Source organism: Coregonus lavaretus, assembly GCF_964263955.1.
Source record: "Coregonus lavaretus genome assembly, chromosome: 19".
Lineage (NCBI taxonomy): Eukaryota > Metazoa > Chordata > Actinopteri > Salmoniformes > Salmonidae > Coregonus > Coregonus lavaretus.
Window position 1 is genome coordinate 27,848,049 of NC_140006.1, and position 25,710 is coordinate 27,873,758.

Genomic DNA, 25,710 nt, shown 5'->3' on the forward strand with positions numbered 1-25,710 from the left:
GAGGGACCTCCCGCACCTCAGACTCCTGGAGCGGACTAGCCACCACCGGCCTGATTAGAGACACGTGAAACGAGGGGTTAATACGGTAATCAGGAGGGAGCAGCAACCTATACATAACCTCGTTCACTCTCCTCAGGTTCTTTGAACGGCCCCACAAACTGCAGGCCCAGCTTTCGGCAGAGCAGGCGGAGGGGCAGGTTCCGGGTCGAGAGCCAGACCCGATCACCCGGTACAAAGACCGGGGCCTCACTGCGGTGGCGGTCAGCGTTGGACTTCTGGCGACGCACAGCGCACTGGAGGTGGACGTGGGCGGCGTTCCATGTCTCCTCAGAGCGCCAAAACCAGTCGTCCACCACAGGTGCTTCAGGGTCTGGCTCTGATGCCATGGTGCCAGAACCGGCTGATACCCTAAAACACATTGAAATGGTGACATGCAAGTGGAGGAGTGGCGGAGAGAGTTCTGGGCATATTCGGCCCATGGCAAGAACACCGAGCACTCCCCCGGCCGGTCCTGGCAGTAGGACCGCAGAAACCTACCCACATCCTACTTCACCCGTTCCACCTGCCCATTAGATTCGGGGTGAAACACAGAGGTCAGGCTGACCAAGACCCCCAGACGTTCCATGAATGCCTTCCAGACCCTAGACGTAAACTGGGTACCCCGGTCAGACACTATGTTCTCTGGCACCCCGTAGTGCCAGAAGACGTGAGTAAAAAGGGCTTCCGCAGTTTGCAGGGCCGTGGGGAGACCGGGCAGAGGAAGGAGGCGGCAGGCTTTAGAAAAGTGGTCCACAACGACCAGGATGGTGGTGTTACCCTGAAAGAGGGGAAGATCAGTTAGAAAGTCGATCGATAAGTGGGACCATGGCCGTTGTGGAACTGGTAAGGGATGTAACTTACCCGCTGGAAGGTGCCTAGGTGCCTTACCCTGGGCACACACTGAGTAGGAGGAGACATACACCCTCACGTCCTTAGCCAAGGTAGGCCACCAGTACTTCCCGGTAAGGCAGAGCACTGTAATGCCGATGCCTTGGTGACCAGAGGAGGGGGACGTGTGTGCCCAATAGATAAGAAGATCACGGACACTAGACAGCACATACCAAAGGCCAGCTGGGCACTGAGGTGGAGATGGCTCTGTGCGTAACGCCCGCTCTATGTCCGCATCCACCGCCCACACCACCGGCACTACAATGCAGGAGGCCGGGAGTATGGGGGTGTTATCAATGGGCCTCTCCTCTGTGTCGTACAGCCGTGACAGTGCATCTGCCTTCACATTCTTAGTGCCTGGTATATAGGACAGCGGGAAATCAAACTGGGTGAAGAACAAGGCCCACCTGGCCTGGCGAGGGTTCAGCCCCCTCGCTGCCCGGATGTACTCCAGGTTACGGTGGTCAGTCCAGACGAGGTAAGGGTGTTTAGCCCCCTCGAGCCAGTGCCTCCACGCTGTAAGGGCTCTGACAACAGCCAACAGCTCACCAACGTCATAGTTCTGCTCCGCCGGGCTGAGCTTCTTAGAGAAGAAGGCACAGCGGCGGAGCTTGTGTGGCGTGCCCGAGCGCTGGGATAGGACAGTGCCTACCCCTACCTCGGACGCGTCCACCTCCACTACGAACGGCAATGAGGGATCGGGATGGACCAGTACCGGGGCTGAGGTGAACAGAGCCCTCAGGGTACTGAAAGCCCTGTCAGCCTCAGCAGACCAGCGGAGCCGGGACGGCCCACCCTTCAACAGAGAGGTGATGGGGGCTGTGACCTTGCCAAAGCCACGGATAAACCTCCGATAGTAATTGGCAAAGCCAATGAAGTGCTGCACCTCCTTAACCATGGTTGGAGTCGGCCAAATACACATGGCTGAAATGCGGTCTCCCTCCATCTCCACACCTGAGGTGGTGATGTGGTATCCGAGGAAGGAGACGGATTGTTGGAAGAACAGACATTTATCTGCCTAGGCATACAGGTCATGCTCCAATAGTCGCCCAAGCACTCTGCGAACCAGGGACACATGCTCGGCGCGTGTAGCGGAATACACCAGGATGTCATCGATGTAGACCACCACACCGCGACCAAGCATGTCCCGAAATACCTTGTTCACAAAGGACTGGAAGACTGATGGAGCATTCATCAACCCTTACAGCATCACCAGGTATTCATAATGCCCCGTGGTGGTGCTAAATTCTGTCTTCCATTCGTCCCCTCGCCGGACACGCACCAGGTTGTATGCACTCCTGAGATCTAATCTCGTGAAGAAGCGCGCCCCATGCATTGATTCGATCACAGAGGAAATGAGGGGTAGAGGATAACTATAGCAAATTGTAATTTTATTAAGTGCACGGTAATCAATGCAAGGACGCCGACCCCCGTCTTTCTTCTTCACGAAAAATAAATTTGAGGAGGCGGGTGAAGTGGAGGGACGTATGAACCCCTGACGCAGGGACTCTGAGATGTATGTTTCCATAGCCTCCGTTTCAGCCTGCGACAGGGGATATACATGACTCCTGGGCGGCACAGCGTCTAACCGGAGGTTTATCGCGCAATCCCCCGAGCGATGGGGTGATAATTTGGTAGCCTGCGTTTTGTAAAAGGCGTGCGCCAAATCAAGGTATTCGGGGGGAATGCACACGGTGGAGGCATTTTCTGGACTTTCCACCGTGGTTGCACCAACGGAAACAGCTAGACACCTATCCTGACACTCTCGCGACCACCCCGTGAGAGCCCTCTGCGGCCATGAAAAGGTGGGGTCGTGTAGTGCTAGCCAGGGAAGGCCCAACACAACAGGGAAATCAAGGGACTCAATAATATGAAACGTGATTTGCTCATTATGGTTCTCCTGCATAATCATAGTGACTGGTGCGGTAACCTCCCTAGCAAAACCTGACCCTAATGATCAATTGTCAAGTGCTTTGACGGGCAATGGAATAGACAGGGGAACCAATGTAATACGTAGACTAAGAGCTAAAGATCTGTAACTAAAGTTCCCAGCTGCGCCTGAATCTACCAGCGCCTTACACTGGGGAACTACTGTGTAATCAGGGAAGTTGACGTGGATGGTTAAATGAAGTTGACGTGGATGATTAAATGCGCAGAAGATGGCTCTGAACGAGTGTGGGTTTGTGCTACCTGGGGTGACGTGAGAGTGCCCTGCCTGCCGCCTCCAGAACCAGAATAACTCTGACGACATCGTGCAGCAGAATGTCCTCTTCTGCCACAAGAGTGGATCTGTCATCCTCCGTTCTCCCTGTCATCCTCCGTTCTCCCGGAACGCTGCACCACCCAGCTCCATCGGAACGTGAGGGGGGGTGAAATGGGCAGGCCCTTTCTAGGACGTCCTCTCGAAGCCAGCAGGTTGTCCAACCGGATGGCCATGTCCACCAGTTGGTCGAAGGTCAGAGTGGTATCCCGGCAGGCTAGCTCCCTTCGGATGTCCTCACGCAGGTTGAATCGGAAATGGTCGATGAGGGACCGCTCGTTCCACCCGGACCCAATCGCTGGGGTTCTAAACTCCAGGGCAAAGTCTTGCGCGGTCCTCGCCCCCTGCCTCAGATGGAACAGACGCTCGCCTGCCTCTCTTCCTTCGGGGGGATGATCAAAGACTGCACGGAACATTATGCTCAACATGAGCTAGCGACACCTCCACATGGAACAATAACACACAAAGACATGGGGGAGCAGAGGGAATAATATTACAGAGACTGATGAGGGGATATGTACCAGGTGTGTGTGAAAAACAAGACAAAACAAATGGAATGATGAAAAGAGGAGCGGCAGTGGCTAGAAGGCCGGTGACGACGAACGCTGATGCCTGCCCGAACAAGGAGATGAGGCAGCTTCGGAGGGAGTCGTGACACACACATTGACTTAATTTTCAATCACTTTCATGAACTCACAACATACTGTACATGAGAGTTACTGAGAATACATTCTCTGTAAACAAAACAAAAAATTTACCAAGAGATGGAAGTATTGAATGATATTCAAGTAAAAAACAACTATTAGTGTGAGTGAAATTATTGTTAGATTGTTGTGTTTATTTATAAAGCATGTGAAATGGACTTGAGACAGAAAAGGACATCTGAAATAACTGCACTTGTAAACAGCAAAATTGACAATTGGAATATTTTATTAGTATGTAGAAAATGTATTAAAAAATTTACTATACAGTACATGTTTTAAGTCAATCTAGAACTAATCTGATCGGTAATATCCAAGATTACCCAACACAATCCAGATACTCATCAAAGGAGCTTTTCCACGGTCCCAGCCTTCCTTCACATTCTTCATGGGATCTTAAGCCAAACAGGTAAAGTACACCTTTTAACATTACTTGGGGCTATTTTTCAGCTATACAATGGTGTTGCATCAATTGAAAAATGTATAACATAGCTGTGTCTAGTATAGTCATAAATACCACAAAATAAATAAATGACAGGAAAATATTCCACACACTTACTATAAGCCTGGTTAAATCACACAACAGAGGAACAGATTGTGGGTTTGAGTTGTGATCCAGTGCGAGTTGTTGTTCCAGTGAATTGTGAAGCTGTGATTGGTTAAGTAATGGGGAAATATGGAACATTCTGAAGCACTAGATGAGCTGCTACCATCTGTTATGCAAATGATTAATAGAGTAAAGTCTGCCCTCACACAGAAAAATCTTCAAACCTTCCCTCAGATATAAATACAAAGATCTGCTGTATGTGTTCCAGATAAAACAGAGAAAGACGCTTCACAGTATCTCATCTGTTCAAATAGAAGAGCAGACCACAGCTTTCTCATACAAGTCACCGCTCATAAATCCTTTAAGGTCGAGATGCTAACTTGGCCTCAGGCTATCACATTTAAAACCAGGGTTGCATCCCAAATGGCACACTATTCCGTATATAGTGCACTACTTGACCCTGGTCAGGGAATAGGGAACCATTTGGGATGCAGGTCCAATCTGACTATTGACCTGATCATCCTACATCAGCTCCTGGGTAGAGAGGGCAACAACATTAATCTAGAATGCCTACTAACAGAGTAACAGCAATGTTATTCCTACAGCATATATAAAAAGGTAAAATATATATTTCTGAGCACAAACACTAATGATTCTAGGGCAATATAATCAAAGATACTGGTAACCAAACCAAGATATCTAATCGGCGTCGTTTCCAATGGGAGCAAATTAAGCATCGTGGGCAGAACAAGCAAGGAGGTTGGCAGAGCCAAGCATGAACTAATGAGATCCTATTGGCGTGTTTTAGCATGTATTGCATTTTTCCATTAGGGAACGCCTTCTCTGTGAAGTGCGTGTGTGCAATAACGCAATTCGCCCTTGTACTCCTTCTAAACAATTGTTTTTTGTTGAAACCTTGGCAAAGGGCCAAGTCTACAAAACCTAGTGCACTCTGTTCGTAACATATTCTAGTTTTGGGAACAGAAAACTGTATTGAGATTGAATGTTAATTAGCAGAATGTTGGCCAAGTTTCTTCTAACTCCATCTTCTCCCTCTTTCCGCCACTGGACTTCCTCTCATCACTATATTTGGTGGTGAGTGGATATTCTAAACAAATGCTTCAGATTTATACATCTTGTGAGACATCTAGCTCCTTCTTCTATCTGTGATATAATCATCCTAAAGTGATGAGATAATTCACCCATAATCTGCATTATGTTTTAGACAGCCATGCAATTGTCCCCCATTTCATTTACAAATGAACTGTGATATACTGTGACTAAAGCATTAGAGTCTTTTCTGTGAGGTTGATTATGTGCAGTCCTATTATCAGAACCATATAAATTGAATCACAGTGGTGTGTGTTATCCCCATTCTAGTGATTATATTTCTATGATCAGAACTAGTCCTTCTCCTTCATGATGAAAGTGATGGCATGGGAGCAATAGTAGGACAGATTGAGTTGGCCCTAAGGGGAAATACAGTTTGTTTCCCAAATGTAAGTATTAATCACATTCTTCAACATATTCTTCTGCTTCACAGTTGTTGTCTAGTAGAGGTCTGACAACGCCTGGTAGAGGTATACTTTATCTACTTGGTTCGGTTTCACAGTTTATGGAATTAGTACCAGCATCGCAAATACTTCTGTCACGTACACTACATGGTCAGAAGTATGTGGACACCTGCTCGTCAAACATCTCATTCCAAAATAATGGGCATTCATCTGAAGTTGGTCCCCCCTTTGTTGCTATAACAGCCTCCACTCTTCTGGGAAGGCTTTCCACTAGATATCGGAACATTGCTGCGGGGACTTGCTTCCATTCAGCCACAATACCATTAGTGAGGTTGGGCAATGATGTTGGGCGATTAGGCTTTGTTCGGTGTTCCAATTCATCCCAAAGGGTTGAGGTCAGGGCTCTGTGTAGGACAGTCAAGTTCTTCCACAATGATCTCAATAAACCATTTCTGTATGGACCTCGCTTTGAGAAAGGGGGCATTGACATGCTGAAACAGGAAAGGGCCTTCCCCAAGCTGTTGCCACAAAGTTGTAAGCACAGAATTGTCTAGAATGTCATTGTATGCTGTAGCGTTAAGATTTCCCTTCACTGGAACTAAGGGGCCTAGCCCGAACCATGAAAAACAGCCCCAGACCATTATTCCTCCTCCACCAAACTTTACAGTTGGCACTATGCAGTCGGGCATGTAGCATTCTCCTGGCATCCGCCAAACCCAGATTAGTCCGTCGGACTGCCAGATGGTGAAGCCTAATTTATCACTCCAGAGAACGCGTTTCCACTGCTCCTGGGTTCAATGGCGGCGAGCTTTACACCACTCCAGCCGACGCTTGGCATTGCACCTGGTGATCTTAGGCTTATGTGCGGCTGCTCGGCCATGGAAACCCATGTCATGAAGCTCCCAGACGAACAGTTATTGTGCTGACGTTGCTTCCAGAGGCAGTTTGGAACTCGGCGGTCCCGTTCTGTAAGCTTGTGTGGCCTACCACTTCACAGCTGAGCTGTTGTTGCCTCACAATATCAGCACTTACAGTAGACCGGGGCAGCTGTAGCAAGGCAGAAATTTGACAAACTGCCTTGTTGGAAAGGTGGCATCCTATGACGGTGCCAAGTTGAAAGTCACTGAGATCTTCAGCACGGGACATTCTACTGCCAATGTTTGTCTATTGAGATTGCATGGCTGTGTGTTCGATTTTATACACCTGTCAGCAACTGGTGTGGCTGAAATAGCCGAATCCACTAATTTGAAGGGGTGTCCACATACTTTTGACCATGTAGTGTATGTGCAAAGTGTTGTCTACAGTAGTCCTGATGTGCAAAGGCATGAAAAACAATTTTATATTCAGCATATTGAGATTCTATTATCTTTCTTACAGACAATACATTTTTAATGAGCTGTTATTTCCTTCCTCAGTATCCCTCAATCTGTTTATATTCTTTTAGCACTCAGTATTTTCACAGCCATCATCGATTACATGCATTTGCACTTGAGGTTCCTTTCAATAGTTAGATGTGCTTTTACATCGCAAGCCAAACACGGATAACAGTATCTTACTACTATAATACCTTTCGATCAAAATTCTAGTTCGTTGTAGATATTCTCTCTTTTACTCCCCTGAAACCACATCAAAACAGGTAAGGGGATTTAGTCACTGCAATTGAAATATATATTTTCCAGCTCAGACTTCAACTTGAATTCTTGGCAGAGATTCTGGGGGTTTAAATACTGACAACAAGCTTAATGTGTGTGCACATTGCACAAAGCCCTGCTAAACCAGGGGTGTGAAGGAAAAGGTTGAGTTACAGAAAGGAATCATAACATAAATAAGAACTACAGTATGCCTGTCCTACAGCTTGAAATAGGCCAGCATCAACTTCTGGATAATCTTCTGGATAATCAGAACACTTCACTTAACCAAGTTTGAGGCTTTGCAAAATAGGACTGTATCATTCTGATTGATTGATTGACAATTGATTAATTTCAGATTTCTGTGAAAGAGAGCTTTTTCAAAAGAGGGAGAAGTCAGTAAGCATTTGGATTACAATTCGAGCACAACAGCATTTGCCAAAAGTGATACCTCTTATGTTACATACATTTCATCTGTTATCTACAGAGCTTCATCACTCTCATTCCTTGTACAAAGTGCCATGAGGCAAAGTTAGTCTATGTAGTTAATAAATAAGTACCCATCCTATTCTAGTAAAAAAAGAAAACACTATGTCTTGCTCAGGGAGATGCATTGCATTAGCAGCTCTGAAACAGTAACTTGACAAGCGGAATTCTGAGGAGAAATTCTACATTGAAGTAAATCAAAATCAAATCACATTATATTTGTCACATGCGCCGAATACAACGGGTGTAGAATTTACTGTGAAATGCTTGCTTACGTGCCCTTCCCAACTATGCAGATTCTGATGACACGTTTGTTATTACCATGAAGGTGTTGATCATATTGGTAGCATGCAGTAGGCTCACCCCTTTTCAAAAGAAGTCTGTGTTAACAACTACAGTTAGAACAATAGGGGAAGTAGTATCAGCGTTTCATAATTCTTCTATATTACTCTGCATCTACAAGGGTAAATACTGAAATATGTCTCCTCCTCCTAATTCCTATACGGATATATTAGTACCAGTAGTCTATAGGATGGACAATCACCATTGTTTCAAGTCATCAAGTCTAAAGGACAATGAACAAGATGAAATATACAAAATTATTATGACCCACTGTGTGGTTGTTACAGTTTGTAGAGCTTGGGTGAGGGTATTTAAATATTGGTAAATTAGTCAATAAAAACAACTAAGGAGAACAATACAATTAAACGGTTTGATGAAAAGGATTGGATAAGTAGGATTACAGCGAATCCATCAAATGTACATCGAGGACATGAGGGGTTCTCTACAGCAGGCCAAATGTTACTTGCACTGGTGGCATAACATAGTTAAACATTAAATACGGGTGAGACAGGAGGATTGTATAGTGTACAGGACGACTATCGAACACCAACATACAGCAAATGAGCTTATCAATTTCAAATAATTCACAAAAATACTGACAAAGAACTAATGTTCAAAAAGTAACCATGACAATTGTTGCTGGGCCTAAAACCAAGGATCGCAAAAACATCTGCTAATGTGATGATGAGGTTACAAAGAGAGAGAGCTCTGTCGACAGCGCATTTTTTTATTCAGCAAATCTTTGGTTTCATGTCCGAACTATTAGTACCATCACTGCAAGTAACATAATGGGGAAACTTTTGAGAGTGCTAATTCAAATATAGGATCTTCATACAGCTTTATATTTGTTTGTGGAGTTAGAATTTCCTCATGGAGAATACCGTATGTGAATATTGGTCAACGATGTTATATATTTGAGTTATGCAGGGCAGTGTAAAGACAAGTATCGAATGACAATGGTCATACTATGTATTACCTTACTTGCTCACTGTTCTTTTCTTACTAAATGGGCACTGGAGTCTAGGCCTATACATTTCAAGTTGAGCAGCTTTTGTTTGGTGATCCAGTTTTTTCCATTCCAACCAGGGTGTGGATTTGGGATTTTATTGTACATTCAAAAGTAAATTGGACAAATGGACATAAATAAATAAATCAAGAGCTGATGTTGAATCCACTGCTACAGGCTGGTGTGTAGCTTGGTGATTGCTAATGCTGATTGGCTCATTATGAGTGCCAATGTATTGTCAATGTCCAATGAATTGCTCCATGCAGGCATTTGACTATGAAACTCATGGAGGGTTGCTATTTCAGTAAAAATCTCAATAACAAGGCATCAAATCATATCATGTAATAAATGGACTTTGTTACAATATCAGTTATAAAAATAGAGATATCTTACTTGTTTACGGGCATATAGAATTTTGTTAAAATTACTATTTTTAATGGGGGAAATAATCCTAGCTCTCATGTACTTATATTGTATAGATACAGAGAAGTTCATGATAGCTACTCTGAGCTCACCTCTTCACCTTCCAGGACAGGGCAAATGACTAAACACAAAAATATCATGGTTTACCTCCCTATTTTAGCAAATAGATAGCCTTAAAATCCAGACTGAATTACACTACGTTTCACTAGTGGAGTGAAACAAACTTGAAACAGAGCTGAATTCAGTCTGGATTTCCAGGCTAGCAAACAGAACCATTGTCATTCAAATGTTGTATAAATTGCATAGCTCCTCCTTTTGTCTTTCAGCCTTATGTAAAAGTAGGAACAGCTAGCTGGATTGGGGTTGAGGGGTAAGGTGTAGGGGGTTTATTCTGGAGGAGTGGACCTCCTTCGCTTGCCACTGATGCTGCGGTAGTTGAACGGCCTCATCTTCATCTCCACAAAGGGGACAGAGAACTCATGGCCCTTCCAGTGGTACCAGTTGATACCCTGTATAGGATGAAGAGAGGACAATTTAGGATCAAGAGAGAACAGTGTTTAAAAACAGAGATATCTAATATTACATAACATGGTTTTCTTAGAATATGTACAGTGTACTTCATTTATCAAGGATGTGCGTACGGCCACAAACTTTACTATATGACTTATATGTCTAATATGGATATTGTCCTCAATGTTCAGTTCACTTCTAATTCAAATATGACATCCTCAGCTGTCTCCTGTCTCTTCAGCTGTCTCCTGTCTCCTCAGCTGTCTCCTTTCTTCTCAGCTGACTCTCAGACCAACCCTAGTGGTATTTCCAATATTGCCATTGTGCTGTTCAGAAAAATGTGTGGACATTTTCATTGCTTTTTGTGGTTTGAACTCACTATGGTCATTGTAGACCAGAATTCAATTAGTGGATAAAAATAATGCAGACATTCTTATCTTACCTACAGTACAATGTACATGTAACTACCAAAAGAAAGGAAACACGAATAAATGAGGGATACAAAGTATACTGAAAGCAGGTGCTTCCACACAGGTGTGGTTCCTGAGTTTAATTAAACAATTAACATCACATCATGCTTAGGGTCATGTATAAAAATGCCCAGTTGCCCATTATTTTGGCTACCATGGCTAGAAGAGGAGATCTTAGTGACTTTGAAAGAAGGGTCTCAAAGGAGTATAGGGGGTTTAAAGGGTGGGTGTGTGTGTGTAGTCACCAGATCTCAACCAAACTGAACACTTGTGGGATATTCTGGAGCAGCACCTGAGACAGCGTTTTCCACCACCATCGACAAAACACCAAATTATGGAATTTCTTGTACAAGAATGGTGTCGCATCTCTCCAATAGAGTTCCAGACACTTGTAGAATCTATGCCAAAGCACATTGAAGCTGTTCTAGTGGCTCGTGTTGGCCCAACGCCCTATTAAGACACTTTATGTTGGTGCTTCCTTTATTTTGGCAGTTACCTGTAGCTAGTTCCTCTTTTTATGTCTGTCTGGGATCATTTAATGTCATCAAAAGGTTGAAGATATTGTGAAACTGCTGAATTGTGTAATGTTGGAAGGCTTCTGTAGTAGCCTCATCAAAAGCTCTTTACAAGGCTCTTACTTGTAACACATATCACACTGGTGGGAAAGCAGCAAGAGCTTTAATGTCTAATACAAAGAAACTGGCCTTAGTGCCTTAGTTTTCTTTATGTCTTTACTGGAAATGACTGGGAATCTCACAGTGTGGCCTTTAATGCCAGTCATCACATTGGTAAGCTGAGGCAGCTGTTCAGTCCCACTGCTCAGTCCCAGTGTGGATGATAACAGGGACACCCACCTGACTGTGTCTCGACTCGCCGTATTTCCCGTTCAGGTTGGCCCGATGGCAGTTTTTGTACCACCAGGCTCCTTTGTAGGACAGGGCACAGTTGGTCACGGCAATGTCATTGTCTCTGTCCTTGGTGGAGAAGGGACGGCCTTGGTGATAGGTCAGCGAGTCCCCTGTGACAGGGAATGAAAATTAATTGGCAGTCTGAACCGTATAATACTACTTGGCTGAAGCCAAGTGTTGAGGGATGGGAGATAAAATAAGTACAGTATATTTCCTTCAAGAAACCATAAAGGAGATGGAGGAAAACTGCTTTTATGGTTCAGTGGTATGCATGTCTTTGCTATTAGAGGTCATACACGTTTAATAGATCAGTTGATTGGTCTTAAATCAGCGCCACATAGAGTAGAGTGTACATAAACGCTCACCAGCTGTGCCATTGTACTCTCCTATCCTGAGTTTGTATAGATTCCTGGTGTCTCCAATGGCGAACTTGTCATAGTTGGCGTAGACAGACTCCTGGCCATCCTTCATGTCGATCCGGAGCTCATAGCGACCTTGAGCTGAGAGCTTCTGTATGTTGTCCAAACCTGAAGAAGAAGAAGTGACAATAAAAACACACAAACGTACATACAGACAAAAAAATGCTGTAAATATACAGTACCAGTCAAACGTCTGGACACACCTACTCATTCAAGGGTTTTTCTTTATTTGTAATATTTTCTAGATTGTAAAATAATAGTGAAGACATCAAAACTATGGAATCATGTAGAAAAATAAAATAAAAAATTTAGTAACCAAAAAAGTGTTAAACAAATCAAAATATATTTTATATTTGAGATTCTTGAAAGTAGCCACCCTTTGCCTTGATGACAGCTTTGCACACGCTTGATGGTTTTTGCGACTGCGCTTGAAGAAACTTTCAAAGTTCTTGACATTTTCCGGATTGACTGACCTTCATGTCTTAAAGTAATGATGGTCTGTCGTTTCTCTGCTTATTTGAGCTGTTCTTGCCATAATTTAATGCCTTGTCACAACACAACTGATTGGCTCAAACGCATTAAGAAGGAAAGAAATTCCACAAATTAACTTTCAAGATGCGCACCTGTTAATTGAAATGCATTCTAGGTGACTACCTCATGAACCTTGTTGAGAGAATGCCAAGAGTGTGCAAAGCTGTCATCAAGGCAAAGGGTGGCTATTTGAAGAATCTCAAATATAAAATATATTTTGATTTGTTTAACACTTTTTTGGGTACATGATTTTTTTTCTACATGATTCCATATATGTTATTTCATAGTTTTGATGTCTTCACAATTATTCTACAATGTAAAAAATAGTAAAAGTAAAGAAAAACCCTTGAATGAGTAGGTGTGTCCAAACGTTTGACTGGTAATATATATATATATATATATATATATATATATATATATATATATATATATACAGTGGGGGAAAAAAGTATTTAGTCAGCCACCAATTGTGCAAGTTCTCCCACTTAAAAAGATGAGAGAGGCCTGTAATTTTCATCATAGGTACACGTCAACTATGACAGACAAATTGAGAAAAAAAATTCCAGAAAATCACATTGTAGGATTTTTAATGAATTTATTTGCAAATTATGGTGGAAAATAAGTATTTGGTCACCTACAAACAAGCAAGATTTCTGGCTCTCACAGACCTGTAACTTCTTCTTTAAGAGGCTCCTCTGTCCTCCACTCGTTACCTGTATTAATGGCACCGGTTTGAACTTGTTATCAGTATAAAAGACACCTGTCCACAACCTCAAACAGTCACACTCCAAACTCCACTATGGCCAAGACCAAAGAGCTGTCAAAGGACACCAGAAACAGAATTGTAGACCTGCACCAGGCTGGGAAGACTGAATCTGCAATAGGTAAGCAGCTTGGTTTGAAGAAATCAACTGTGGGAGCAATTATTAGGAAATGGAAGACATACAAGACCACTGATAATCTCCCTCGATCTGGGGCTCCACGCAAGATCTCACCCCGTGGGGTCAAAATGATCACAAGAACGGTGAGCAAAAATCCCAGAACCACACGGGGGGACCTAGTGAATGACCTGCAGAGAGCTGGGACCAAAGTAGCAAAGCCTACCATCAGTAACACACTACGCCGCCAGGGTCTCAAATCCTGCAGTGTTAGACGTGTCCCCCAGCTTAAGCCAGTACATGTCCAGGCCCGTCTGAAGTTTGCTAGTGTGCATTTGGATGATTCAGAAAAGGATTGGGAGAATGTCATATGGTCAGATGAAACCAAAATAGAACTTTTTGGTAAAAACTCAACTCGTCGTGTTTGGAGGACAAAGAATGCTGAGTTGCATCCAAAGAGCACCATACCTACTGTGAAGCATGGGGGTGGAAACATCATGCTTTGGGGCTGTTTTTCTGCAAAGGGACCAGGACGACTGATCCGTGTAAAGGAAAGAATGAATGGGGCCATGTATCGTGAGATTTTGAGTGGAAACCTCCTTCCATCAGCAAGGGCATTGAAGATGAAACGTGGCTGGGTCTTTCAGCATGACAATGATCCCAAACACACTGCCCGGGCAACGAAGGAGTGGCTTCGTAAGAAGCATTTCAAGGTCCTGGAGTGGCCTTGCCAGTCTCCAGATCTCAACCCCATAGAAAATCTTTGGAGGGAGTTGAAAGTCTGTGTTGCCCAGCGACAGCCCCAAAACATCACTGCTCTAGAGGAGATCTGCATGGAGGAATGGGCCAAAATACCAGCAACAGTGTGTGAAAACCTTGTGAAGACTTACAGAAAACGTTTGACCTGTGTCATTGCCAACAAAGGGTATACAACAAAGTATTGAGAAACTTTTGTTATTCACCAAATACTTATTTTCCACCATAATTTGCAAATAAATTCATTAAAAATCCTACAATGTGATTTTCTGGAAAAAAAAATCCTCATTTTGTCTGTCATAGTTGACGTGTACCTATGATGAAAATTACAGGCCTCTCTCATCTTTTTAAGTGGGAGAACTTGCACAATTGGTGGCTGACTAAATACTTTTTTCCCCCACTGTATATATATATATATATAGACTGTATATAAAATCATTGCTCATTTCAAATGATAACTGTCACTTACGCAAGTCTAAAATTAACTTCTACCTGCACCTTGACATGGTAAAAACTGATGCACACAGGAAATGACATGTAGAGATAACAGGAAGCGGTCAGATGGTGAAAAGTGTCCATATCTTCCTGTCAACAGTCTGTGTCCGATTTGGCCTTGCTGCTGAGGCCAGCCCAGAGCCTAGCCAGGCTGTGATGATAAGGACCAGGGAGATTAGACCTATCTTTCCCAAGATAACAAACCTTCCCACTTGGCAGGGATGTTTCCTGTTTAACCTCAAGCTGAAAATCATATGATGTTGTAGATGCCACATGATAGCAGATGGCAGTTTTTTAAACCATACGAAAAAACGTCAAGCTTCCGATGATAAGCATTGGGCTGAACCAGGGAAAAACTGGGCTTGGGCTTCGATATGTCAGCAAAAGATACAATCTGCATTAGAAAACAAAGAAGGCCCTTCGTGGTGACAGGGGAAAAGCAACTGCTGTAATAAGATTAGTTGAACATTGAGTGAACTCAGATTTGCCATTGCAGAATGCAGGATCATCCGCTACTAATCGCTTGGATAGCTTAGTTTTTCATTAGAAATTGCCAGCAGGATAAAAAATGCATTCAGAGGCTGAATTCTGTTCTCATTATATCTCATAAATTAACATCTCTTATCATTTTATTACCCATCTTACTCCTACACTTCCACAGCAATGAGGGGGCAAATTAAAAAGAGCGATAATAATTGCATATTGCACAACTGCATCAATTTCTTTATATTACGACCTCAAATGGACAATATATTTGGCCAGGGTCAGGTCAATGAGTCAGATTAATGGATAGCGCCGCAGCTGTAATAAAAATGGGCCTTTTTAAACGGCTACTGATAATAGCATCCGCTAATTCCCGTTTCTTCAGTGTGACACAATCTTAATCTTAAGAAACCCAGTAGAAAGAGTGCTTCCATATCATGGTAGTTAAACCAAATGTTATTGTGTCTCACAACAGCAGTATGTACTGCAGGATGTTGTAGATAAGGTCAGGTGCTGTGTGCTTACATCATCTGAAGCTACACTATTCTGTCCTCTGAGAGCACCACTATTCTCCTCTCGTGGTCATATCTATACCAGTGGCGGTCAGTGCCGTTTAAGATGAGGGAGGACAATTTTTTTTCATGAGCATAGCCTTATTTCTATTACAGCTATTGGATGACTCTCATTCGTATTCCATTCACCCAGTTCATTGTAACAGCGATAGGTTTAGGCTCCTACATGATACTTGAATTTTCCCTATACCCATCGTGAGGTTGCTACAACCTAGCCTATGAATGAAAGTTTACAACGCAGGTGCACACAGGTCGAGAGACAAATTTGAGGTGACAGACAGTGACACATGGACAGACAGTGACATTCAATACCGCCTTGCACACTCTTGCCTGCATCTAGATGATATAGGGTGTAATCATTAGTCCAACAGTAGCAAACTAGAGTTTATATTGGTCAAATTCAGGTATGTTTATTCCCGTTTTGTTCCGTTTGCTTCCGTTTAAGAAATCGGCGGAATGAATACACCCCTGATCACGCATAAACACAGTTCACTTTCATAGCAGCCATGTTGTATTCCTTCTATGCACTCTCGTCCTCTCACCTTGTCCCTTCGCTTGTGGACTTCAATGCACAACACATCAGCTGTATGTGACCAGGCGAAAAACCTTTCCAAGCCAAACCGCTACACACAGCCTATATTGTTGTCACCATATTAGCTAAAGTAACATCATAGTCAGCATAGCTAATAGAACTAATACGTTAGTAAACCAGCTACAATCATGCAGTAACGTTAGTGTACAGTCAGTAAGCAGTTACACCGGTGGGTCCCGGTGGCAATAAATTAGTAATACCAAAAGCTTACCTTGACTTGGAAGAGTTCCAGTGTTGTGTTGGATAGTCATAGCCAGCTAGCTAACATATCATCCCTCTGCAGGGTGTTTCAGTAGGCTAAACTAGCTAGCAGCATTTGATAGTTAAGTAAGTGAAACTGAAAGTGAAAAAAATAGACAAAATCTCTCTCTCTCTCTCTATTTCTCTCTTGCTTCTCCTTCATTTTGGAAGAAATTAATTTGGTCAAAACTGTTCGACTATTGTCTTTCTCTCTCTTTGAGTCAACTACTCACCACATTTTATACACTGCAGTGCTAGCTAGCTGTAGCCTACGCTTTCAGTACTAGATTAATTCTCTGATCATTTGATTGGGTGGACAACATGTCAGTTCATGCTTCAAGAGCTCTGATAGGCTAGAGGACGTCCTCCGGAAGTTGTCATAATTACTGTATAAGTCTATGGAAGGGGGTGAGAACCACGAGGTCCTAGGTTTTGTATTGAAGTCAATGTACCCAGAGGAGTACGGAAGCTAGCTGTCCACTGGCTACACCATGGTGCTACCCTACAGAGTGCTGTTGAGGCTACTGTAGACCTTCTTTGCAAAATAGTGTGTTTTAATCAATTGTTTGGTGACGTGATTATATTCAGTATAGTTTTATCTAAAAAGGATAACGTTTTAAATGTTTGACCATTTAAATTTTTATGAAATTCACTGAGGAGGATGGTCCTCCCCTTCCTCCTCTGAGGAGCCTCCACTGATCTATACCATGTTAGTGTCAACGGTACATGATCAGCACAGCACATTGTAATATACAGGATGCTGGCTACAATGCTCCCTGTCATGGCAGGAGGTGTCTTTGTTGACTACGAATAAGACTGGACAAGGAGGAGCACTGGGTGTGCTTGCCTGAGCCAGAGGTGACATCCTACTGCGTTGTTAAGGACAGACAGGGGATATGGGATGGACCTGGCAAAAAAGTCAGAAGAAATATCAACTAGATTCAGGCACGGGCCGATTTTTTTATTTTGTGGATGGTCGGGGGGCCGGAACATAATTACAAATAATTTGTAGACTGCAAATTGTCCACAAGAAGCCCAGACAGATTAGAGTAAAACATAATAATTTCAAACGTTGCTTACATTTTAATATGATCACGTGTCTCTTTACTATGTGTGGAAATACTTGGGAACAGATTTCCCAAATAAAAATCACTTCGAGCTGATTTACTGGTTTTTATTTTTATTTTTATGTCCAACAACGAAAAAATAAAAAAATAATATTTGCTAAAAAAACATGGGGGGGGTAAATAAAACCACCTGCGGGCCAAATTTGGCCAGCGGGCCGCCAGTTGGGGAACCCTGATCTACTGGATGAGAAGTGCTGTAAGCTTTTACCAATCAGGAATGAGTCATGAGTCATAGTTGTTTACCAGGATCTGTGTGTCACTAGTACATGTGGTACAGCCTGGGTAGGAGCTTAGTGGCATTTGCTGATATATAAAGAGGCATGGATGAATGCTCTGACGTAAATGCAGGGTCATCAAGATTCTGTAATGTTCTAGAGGTTAAATTCATTAACGATCCTTTTATCAAACAGACAGATTTTGGTTCTGAAAGTGTACTGTATTGTATTTTTCTAATTAAAAGTACCAAAAGTATTTCTCAAGGTTGGGATCTCTGCTATGAAGTATTCATGGAGACAATCTTTTATCTATTTCCAAAACAATAACATGAAAACTGGCCCATGAAGAAACATTGTTCATTGGCAGCTTTTCTAATGAATATAACTATGGCTTTTATGATGAGATTAGCAGAAATCCTCCACAGTGCATCAAAGGAGAGAGCCTTTTGTTTTGTATCAGAATCAGAGGATTTATGAAAAACAATCACCATACAGTGAGAAATGAGAGCTGAATACATCCATTAATAAATCACAGAACTAGTGTTTGTGAAGTGAAGTAATAAAATAAAGAAAAGAGCGAGAGAGACTAGAAACAACATACTAGAAAGTAATGTGTAAATTAAGTAAACTGTTAACCCTGCCATGGGAGAGATAAGCAGAAGCAGAGACTGCAAGACAAACACAAGGGCCTCCTATTCCTATTTTAAAGAGATTATTCTGTACTTTTTGCACTTTTCAGCCTGTAGTTCTGAAAGTAGTACTCACGAGCCAAAAGTGGTCCCCGAAAAGTGTGTACTACGTGCACCACGTCATTGCTCTCTCTCTCTCTCTCTCTCTCTCTCTCTCTCTCTCTCTCTGCTGTGTCCACTGAGCCATTGGGCTCCTTATTGGATAACGCTTGGCAGGCCTCTTGCTAGCTGTCACTCAAATGCGAAGGGCTGAAGCTCATTGGCTAGAACTCAAATTGCTAGGTGGCTGGCCCACTTGGGGGAAGATGCAGGGAAAATGGTGCGGCACAGCTTCAAGATAAGTCACTTTCAAACTATGGATTTTGTGGCAAATTGTGGTGAGACAGTAATTCTTCTCATAGCTTATGCATGTATGAACTACACATTGACAGATCCAGTCCAAAGTATTAAATAAATACTTTCTTGGTCGCCAAGTACTGGAGCATGTCTTTAGGTAGTGTGCAATTCAAACTACATTCTCTACCCCAGGAGTGTGGGTACCTCTCTAGAGAGCTAAGTAGCCCCGAGAGATAAAGTACCTCCGAAAAAGTGTTATGGGGTTGAAATGAGCCATCTAGAAAACAGTCTTACCGAGCCAGAATTCATCCTCTAGGTTTCCAAAGCCGACCCTGTAGTCATTCCACTTCCTGGAGAAGTCTGTCAGGCCATTCTGACGACGTTGGAACACCTGAAACACAGATACAGATAAAGATACAGAGTGAAGACCAGGTGACAACACTTTATTCTACCTACATTTTGATAAAGTACACGTCCCAAATGGCACCCTTTGCACTGAAATGTTGGGTGTTGTTGGGTGTTTGTCTACAAGGTATATCTCCTGCTATGAGACACTTACAATCCAGCCTCCTTCGTCTGTGGTCATATCACAGTAGACCTGCACTCCCTGATTGGCGTCTCTGTTGATGTAGATGGTGTAGACGCCATTGAGGGACTCGCCGTTTAGCAGATGCTGGGCACAGTTCTGGGGGGTGGCAAACAGACGGTTTCCTGGAGAGGAGGAGAACAGAGCACATGAGATCAGCTCAACACAATGGAGAATGACCAGGACTGGGTCCGTATTCATAAAGCGTGTCATAGTAGACCTGCTGATATAGGATCATAATGAATAAGATTAAATAGACGGTGGATCTGATCCTAGATCAGCTATCTTACTCTGAGATGCTTATTGAATATGGGCCTGGACATTGGATAGAGATTGGAGTGGACATTGGCATAAATGGTAAATGTGTGTGTGTATGTGTGTATCTGTATGCTTGCTTATGTGCGTGCGTGTGTTTACCTGTTGTGAAGGCCATAGAGATGATACCACTAGTCTCTAATCCCCTGGCAGCCTGCAACCTCACAGTGTATTCTGTGGTCTCTGCCAGGCCCTCCAGACGGATCCATGTGTCCTCGGCATCCAGGATCAGCTCCTGTAGTAGCAGCACCACACACACACACACACACACACACACACACACACACACACACACACACACACACACACACACACACACACACACACACACACACACACACACACACACACACACACACACACACACACACACACACACACACACACCACAGAGGGGAGAACACACAGATCAGGGAACCGTAACTATGAGTGGATACGGTACAGTAAACCGTTTTAGCTAGATCCAATCCTAACAATTGTACAGCAGACAGTAGCCCAAAGCGGGGATACTATCTAACTCCTACCAACAAACAACAAAAGCACCCAGGCACATCTACAGAAATGAAAAATGTATGTCAGGCCCATTTAAATGTTGAATTCATTATTCTGTGTTGTTGGCCCTTGTACAACTCTGTCCTGTGTTTTTGTTAGTGATAAGAAGGAGAACTTAAACCACAGATAGAGGAGAGGAAAGGATCTTATCAGACACTGGTGCTATAAGGAGCTGCCAGGAAGAAGATTTTTTTTAATTTCTGTCTAAAACTCAAGATGGTTCAATTCCCTTTCGTTGCTTTTGACAAACCAACTTTTATCAAGCGGATCTTCTGATGGCATCGTGTTTCTCTCAGAGATCTGAAAAAGAGATCTCTGTGATGAGCTCTCTAGGAGCTGGCCGTGACAGCAGAGTGAACTGTGAATTTAATGGGGCTTTGAGCCACATGAAATATCTATGAAGAACTGGATGAAATATTCAGCCATTTTGAAAAAAGTCACACATTTTAAGGCAATATGTTGGATGAATTATGCAGTTAAAGCCACTCTTTAATTGATGTTTCTCTCACAATGGACCTTACACTGATTCACTGTCGTTTAAAAAAAAAGATTATTATTTTACTATTAGGATAAAATATTTCCATGTATGGAATTGTTGATCATGTACAAGGAATAATTTACAATAGATTGCATGTTGCCTAATTACTGTATATAATCTAGTATTGCTCTAATCTGGAAGGTCAACATATGATTTATAATCAAACTAAAACAGATTACTGTGGTGAATATGAACATTATATTAACAGAGAAAAAAGGTTGGGAATAATTCATGGAGACTGAAATGAGCTCAAACAGAGTAAAACAACACAGTCTGTGACTAAAACCAAATCCTCTGTGCATGACTGACACCCACTGGCCAAACACAATCACCAAAAACACACAAGGTCAATATAGTTAAAGGCATGCATCTTAACAGACGTGTGTGTGTGTGTGAGTGTGTGTGAATGTGTGTGTGTGTGTGTGTGTGTGTGTGTATGTGAGAGTGTGTGTGTGTGTGCATGCATGCGTGTTGATATATATAGAAAAGACGAAGACAGTGAGGACAGTACAGTCTTGAGCTCTTTTTGTGACTTTGTCCCAAATGGCACCCTATTCCCTTTATAGTGCACTACATTTGACCAGAGCTATAGGGGGAATAGGGTGCTTTTTGGGACGCATACTTGGGCTCTGTCTGTATGATGTAATTAGTTGAGAGAGATATCTGCTGTAGAATATCAGGGGAATTGTTCCTGGTGAGTCATTATTAATAGAGGTATTGCATCAGGATAGTCCGGTTAATCTACTTTATTATTATTACCCAGCTCCATAAAATAATTTTATTAAAATGAAAAATGTTCCAGGAGGCAAATTAAAAGATCTAAACAGCTCTATTGCCTGGGCATCCACAGTGGAGTAGAGCTGAATGGGTCTTTGAGGCAATTTGTCTGGGCGATACAGGATGTACGCTACCGGTAACACTCACATTACGGCTCATATATTATCAATCATATCTCCTGTGAGCACGTTTGGCTTGATGATACACTATGGAGGCCTACAGTGTGTGATTTTGATTGGAAATTCATAGACAAAGATAAGGCAGTGTTTTGGCAGCTTGGCTGTTTGTGCTATGATGCCAACTCCTTGTCACTCATTCATTCCAATGTTTGGCTTGACAATGACAGCAATGGAGAAGACAAGAGCACAGACAGATCCGGGACCAGGCAAGTATTTTGGCAGCTTGAAAACACTACACATAACACTTATGGCTCATATCAATAGGGCTGGTACAATTACAGTATAACCGTTGACAGTTATGGATGAAAACCCTCATGAAAATAAAATAATAGTCAAAAATGTTTTGGGTGGAACAAACAGGGACAGCCGGGAATTTGTGCAGTTATTGCTCCTAGCTGAAATGTAAAATGTTCAACTGTTTAAAAAAAAAATATATATATATATATATATATATATATATATATATATATTACGGTGACCATGGTCATTTGGCTGGTCAATTACCGTCATCAAAATTCCATGACTGTCACAGCCCTACATCTCAATTCCTCATGTGAGCCTCTTTGGCTTGATTATACAGTAACAGTTCAGTGTGTGTCTGTGTGAGAGTGATAGAAACTCTTGTTGAAAAAGTTAGATAAGCCCTACCGTATTCTACTTACCTTTCTGTTGCCATCCGCTGATTTGTATGTGAGCATGTAGTTGTCGATGTCTGCGATCGGCGGTTGCCAGGAGATGAGGGCACTGCGGTGGTTCACCTCGCTAGCCGTCAGGTTCAGAGGAGCGTCCATGGCTACAGGGGACCAATCAAATAGCAGATTACTACATCACAGTTCCATTGAGTCAAATCATTCTATGTTTGGTGGTCAATATTTTGTATCCAAATACTGTACGTAAATTGGGAATATTGCCCAATTATGGTCTGTCTCCTAATTTGATGACCCCCCTCTAGCGGACCTTAGTTGAAGACACCCTTCTGCACATGCATTCTCATGTCCTTTACCCAGCATCTATAACTGCAATATGTTTTATCTGCCAAAGATTCACGCTAAAAAAAGAATTAGACATTCCAAACAGAAGGTTTTTGCCCAAGACCCTATCCTCCTCTCACATCTAGAAAGCTGATACATGCACTCCTTTTCCTATCTCTCTCATTTTAATTTTTCCCTGTTGTCCTCAGGTGTTTTCAGGGGAGATCTATGACAGCTCAGTAATTAACAGCGTATTCTACCACTGATAGCCTCACGACTGAAGGATTTTCTACATGAGATGCAATGACATCTCAACACTGCAGTAGTGCCGACTAGACAAAATTACAATGTGGATGTCCTCACTGACTTGACTGCCTCTTCCAGGTCTTATCTGACAGATTGCCATTCTCCTCCTGTCTCCTCAACATGACTGCAATGCCTGAGAGGGTGTTTGTATTTCCTTTTCCTTCCGTCCCCATTTCATTGTGATGGACAATGATTCAACATTTTCATATAGTCAGAGGGCACATCTCAGAAGCATTTTCAGCCATCACAATGCCTACACTTCTCTCTTGTTTATTTTCTCTCACACTCTCTGATCTCTCTCAATTCTTTCTCTCGATTCTCTCTCTCTCATTCCCTCTCTTTAATTATAGTATACCTGCACTCGGAGGCGCGTTAACACTCTTTACATTAGCAGCAGTTCTAAAGTTCTATTCTGAGAGTTAAAGGACATTCTGTAACATTCTAATGTTCTATAGTTTTGCCACATGCTAATGTAGAGGTGTCTCAATACAGATGGCAAGGGCAGTAATTAATTATTATTATTATTATGATAAGAAGATCAGTAAATAACATTTCTCTCACTGGTCAAGTCTTTTAGAAAGTGAGTCACCCAATAACTTAATGCTCATAAGAGGCCATCACCACTGGAACTATTTTATCAGAGCATAACAGCTAGCGAAAACAAAGCGTAAGCAATGCATAACCACATGAAAAACATTTAATGAGACGCAAATGAAGAACAGAAAAGCCCTATAAAGTCTGGTGAACTTGGCCATCCCATCCAGTGATTATGAGACAACAAGGCTGGCACTGGAATAGCAAAGCCAATGGCCTGTGACACTTTACACAAATTAATTTAGCCAAAAACAGTGTCTATAAATTAAGTTTTGCAAAGGGCACTGGTTGATTAAACATAGGGGAATTGCCCCTCCCTCTAGGGAGACTTTTACTGCAAGACACAAGACAAAATAAAGCCATAGAAAAGTACTGGTTGTTCTTTTTTCTGGACATAAGTTTGTGTACTCTACAGAGGCAGAGCAGCAGCCCACTTGTTCTGAAAATGTTAATGCAGCTCCAGCAGAGTGCAGCCTAGGTAAAACTCTGCCGTTCTGCTCCCTTGGGGATATTAATGGCCTGCTGCTGACAGAGACTTTTTGTCTCGAAAATAAAGTTTAGAGCCCCAACTAAACTAAACTAGACCATTTTCCTCATCTCCCTCCCCTGCCGTAGAGTAGGTATGATCTCATTGGCTTGTGGAGGTCGTTAGCTAGGAGTACGGTGTCCATATTACGACAGCCTCAGTCTCGGCAACTCTTGTGGAGATTGAAAAAAATTGTGCGAATCTTGCTGAGACTGAGGCTGTCCTAACATGGACACCTTATAGCAGTAGAAACATGGTCAGTAAGTGATCACACTGCAAGGGCCTCAATCAGAGGGGCAATGATTCCTGTTGCTAATTAGACACACTTTAACTGGGAGGTGTGAAAGGGCACCCGTTAATTGAATAGGAGCAAGTTTCAAGTAGTTTCAAGTAGCTTGCCTTGCTCTGTGCTGCTTCTTGAACATGTGCCTTCAAAAAGTATTCACACCCCTTGATTTTTCCCACATTTTAATGTGTTACAGCCTGAATTTAAAATAGATTAAATTTAGATTTTGTGTCTCTGGCCTACACACAATACCCCATAATGTTAAAGTGGAATTATGTTTTTAGACATTTTTACAAATTAATAAAAAATGAAAAGCTGAAATGTCTTGAGTCAATAAGTATTCAACACCTATGTTATGGCAAGCCTAAACAAGTTTAGGAGTAAAAATGTGCTTAACAAGTCACATAATAAGTTGCATGGATAATAGTCTTTAACATGATTTTTGAATGACTACCTTATCTCTGCACCCCACACATACAATTATCTGTAAGATCCCTCAGTCGAGCAGTGAATTTCAAACACAGATTCAACCACAAAGACCAGGGAGGTTTTCCAATGCCTCGCAAAGAAGGACATCTATTGGTAGATTGGTATAAAAAAAAGCAGACAATGAATATCCCTTTGAGCATGGTGAAGTAATTAATTATATTTTGCATGGTGTATCAATACACCCAGTCTTAACAAAGATGCAGGCGTCCTTGCTAACTCAGTTTCCGGAGAGGAAGGAAACCACTCATTGATTTCATCATGAGTCCAATGGTTATTTTAAAACAGTTACAGAGTTTAATGGCTTTGATAAAAGAAAGCTGAGGATGGATCAACAACATTCTAGTTACTCCACAAAACTAACCTAAATGACAGAGTGAAAAGAAGGAAGCCTGTACATAATAATAATATTATTCCAAAACATGCATCCTGTTTACAATAAGGCACTAAAGTAAAACTGCAAAAAATGTGTCAAAGAAATTAACTTCATGTCCTGAAGGCAAAGCGTTATGTTTGGGGCAAATCCAACACAACACATC

General features: G+C 42.5%; 1 protein-coding gene across 1 annotated transcript in view; it reads right to left on the reverse strand.

Moving 5' to 3' along the window:
• Positions 1 to 10,220: 10,220 nt before the first annotated feature.
• The window catches only part of LOC311146621 (tenascin-R-like), a gene marked incomplete at both ends in the record, with an annotated part of 62,414 nt that continues 46,924 nt past the window's right edge, over positions 10,221 to 25,710 (reverse strand). Inside the window, 7 exons of the mRNA XM_084183151.1 lie at positions 10,221 to 10,343; positions 11,669 to 11,832; positions 12,088 to 12,249; positions 19,350 to 19,446; positions 19,615 to 19,766; positions 20,059 to 20,191; positions 22,665 to 22,795. Of these exons, the coding sequence (XP_084039277.1) occupies positions 10,221 to 10,343; positions 11,669 to 11,832; positions 12,088 to 12,249; positions 19,350 to 19,446; positions 19,615 to 19,766; positions 20,059 to 20,191; positions 22,665 to 22,795 (962 nt within the window). The remainder of the gene's footprint in view (positions 10,344 to 11,668; positions 11,833 to 12,087; positions 12,250 to 19,349; positions 19,447 to 19,614; positions 19,767 to 20,058; positions 20,192 to 22,664; positions 22,796 to 25,710) is intronic.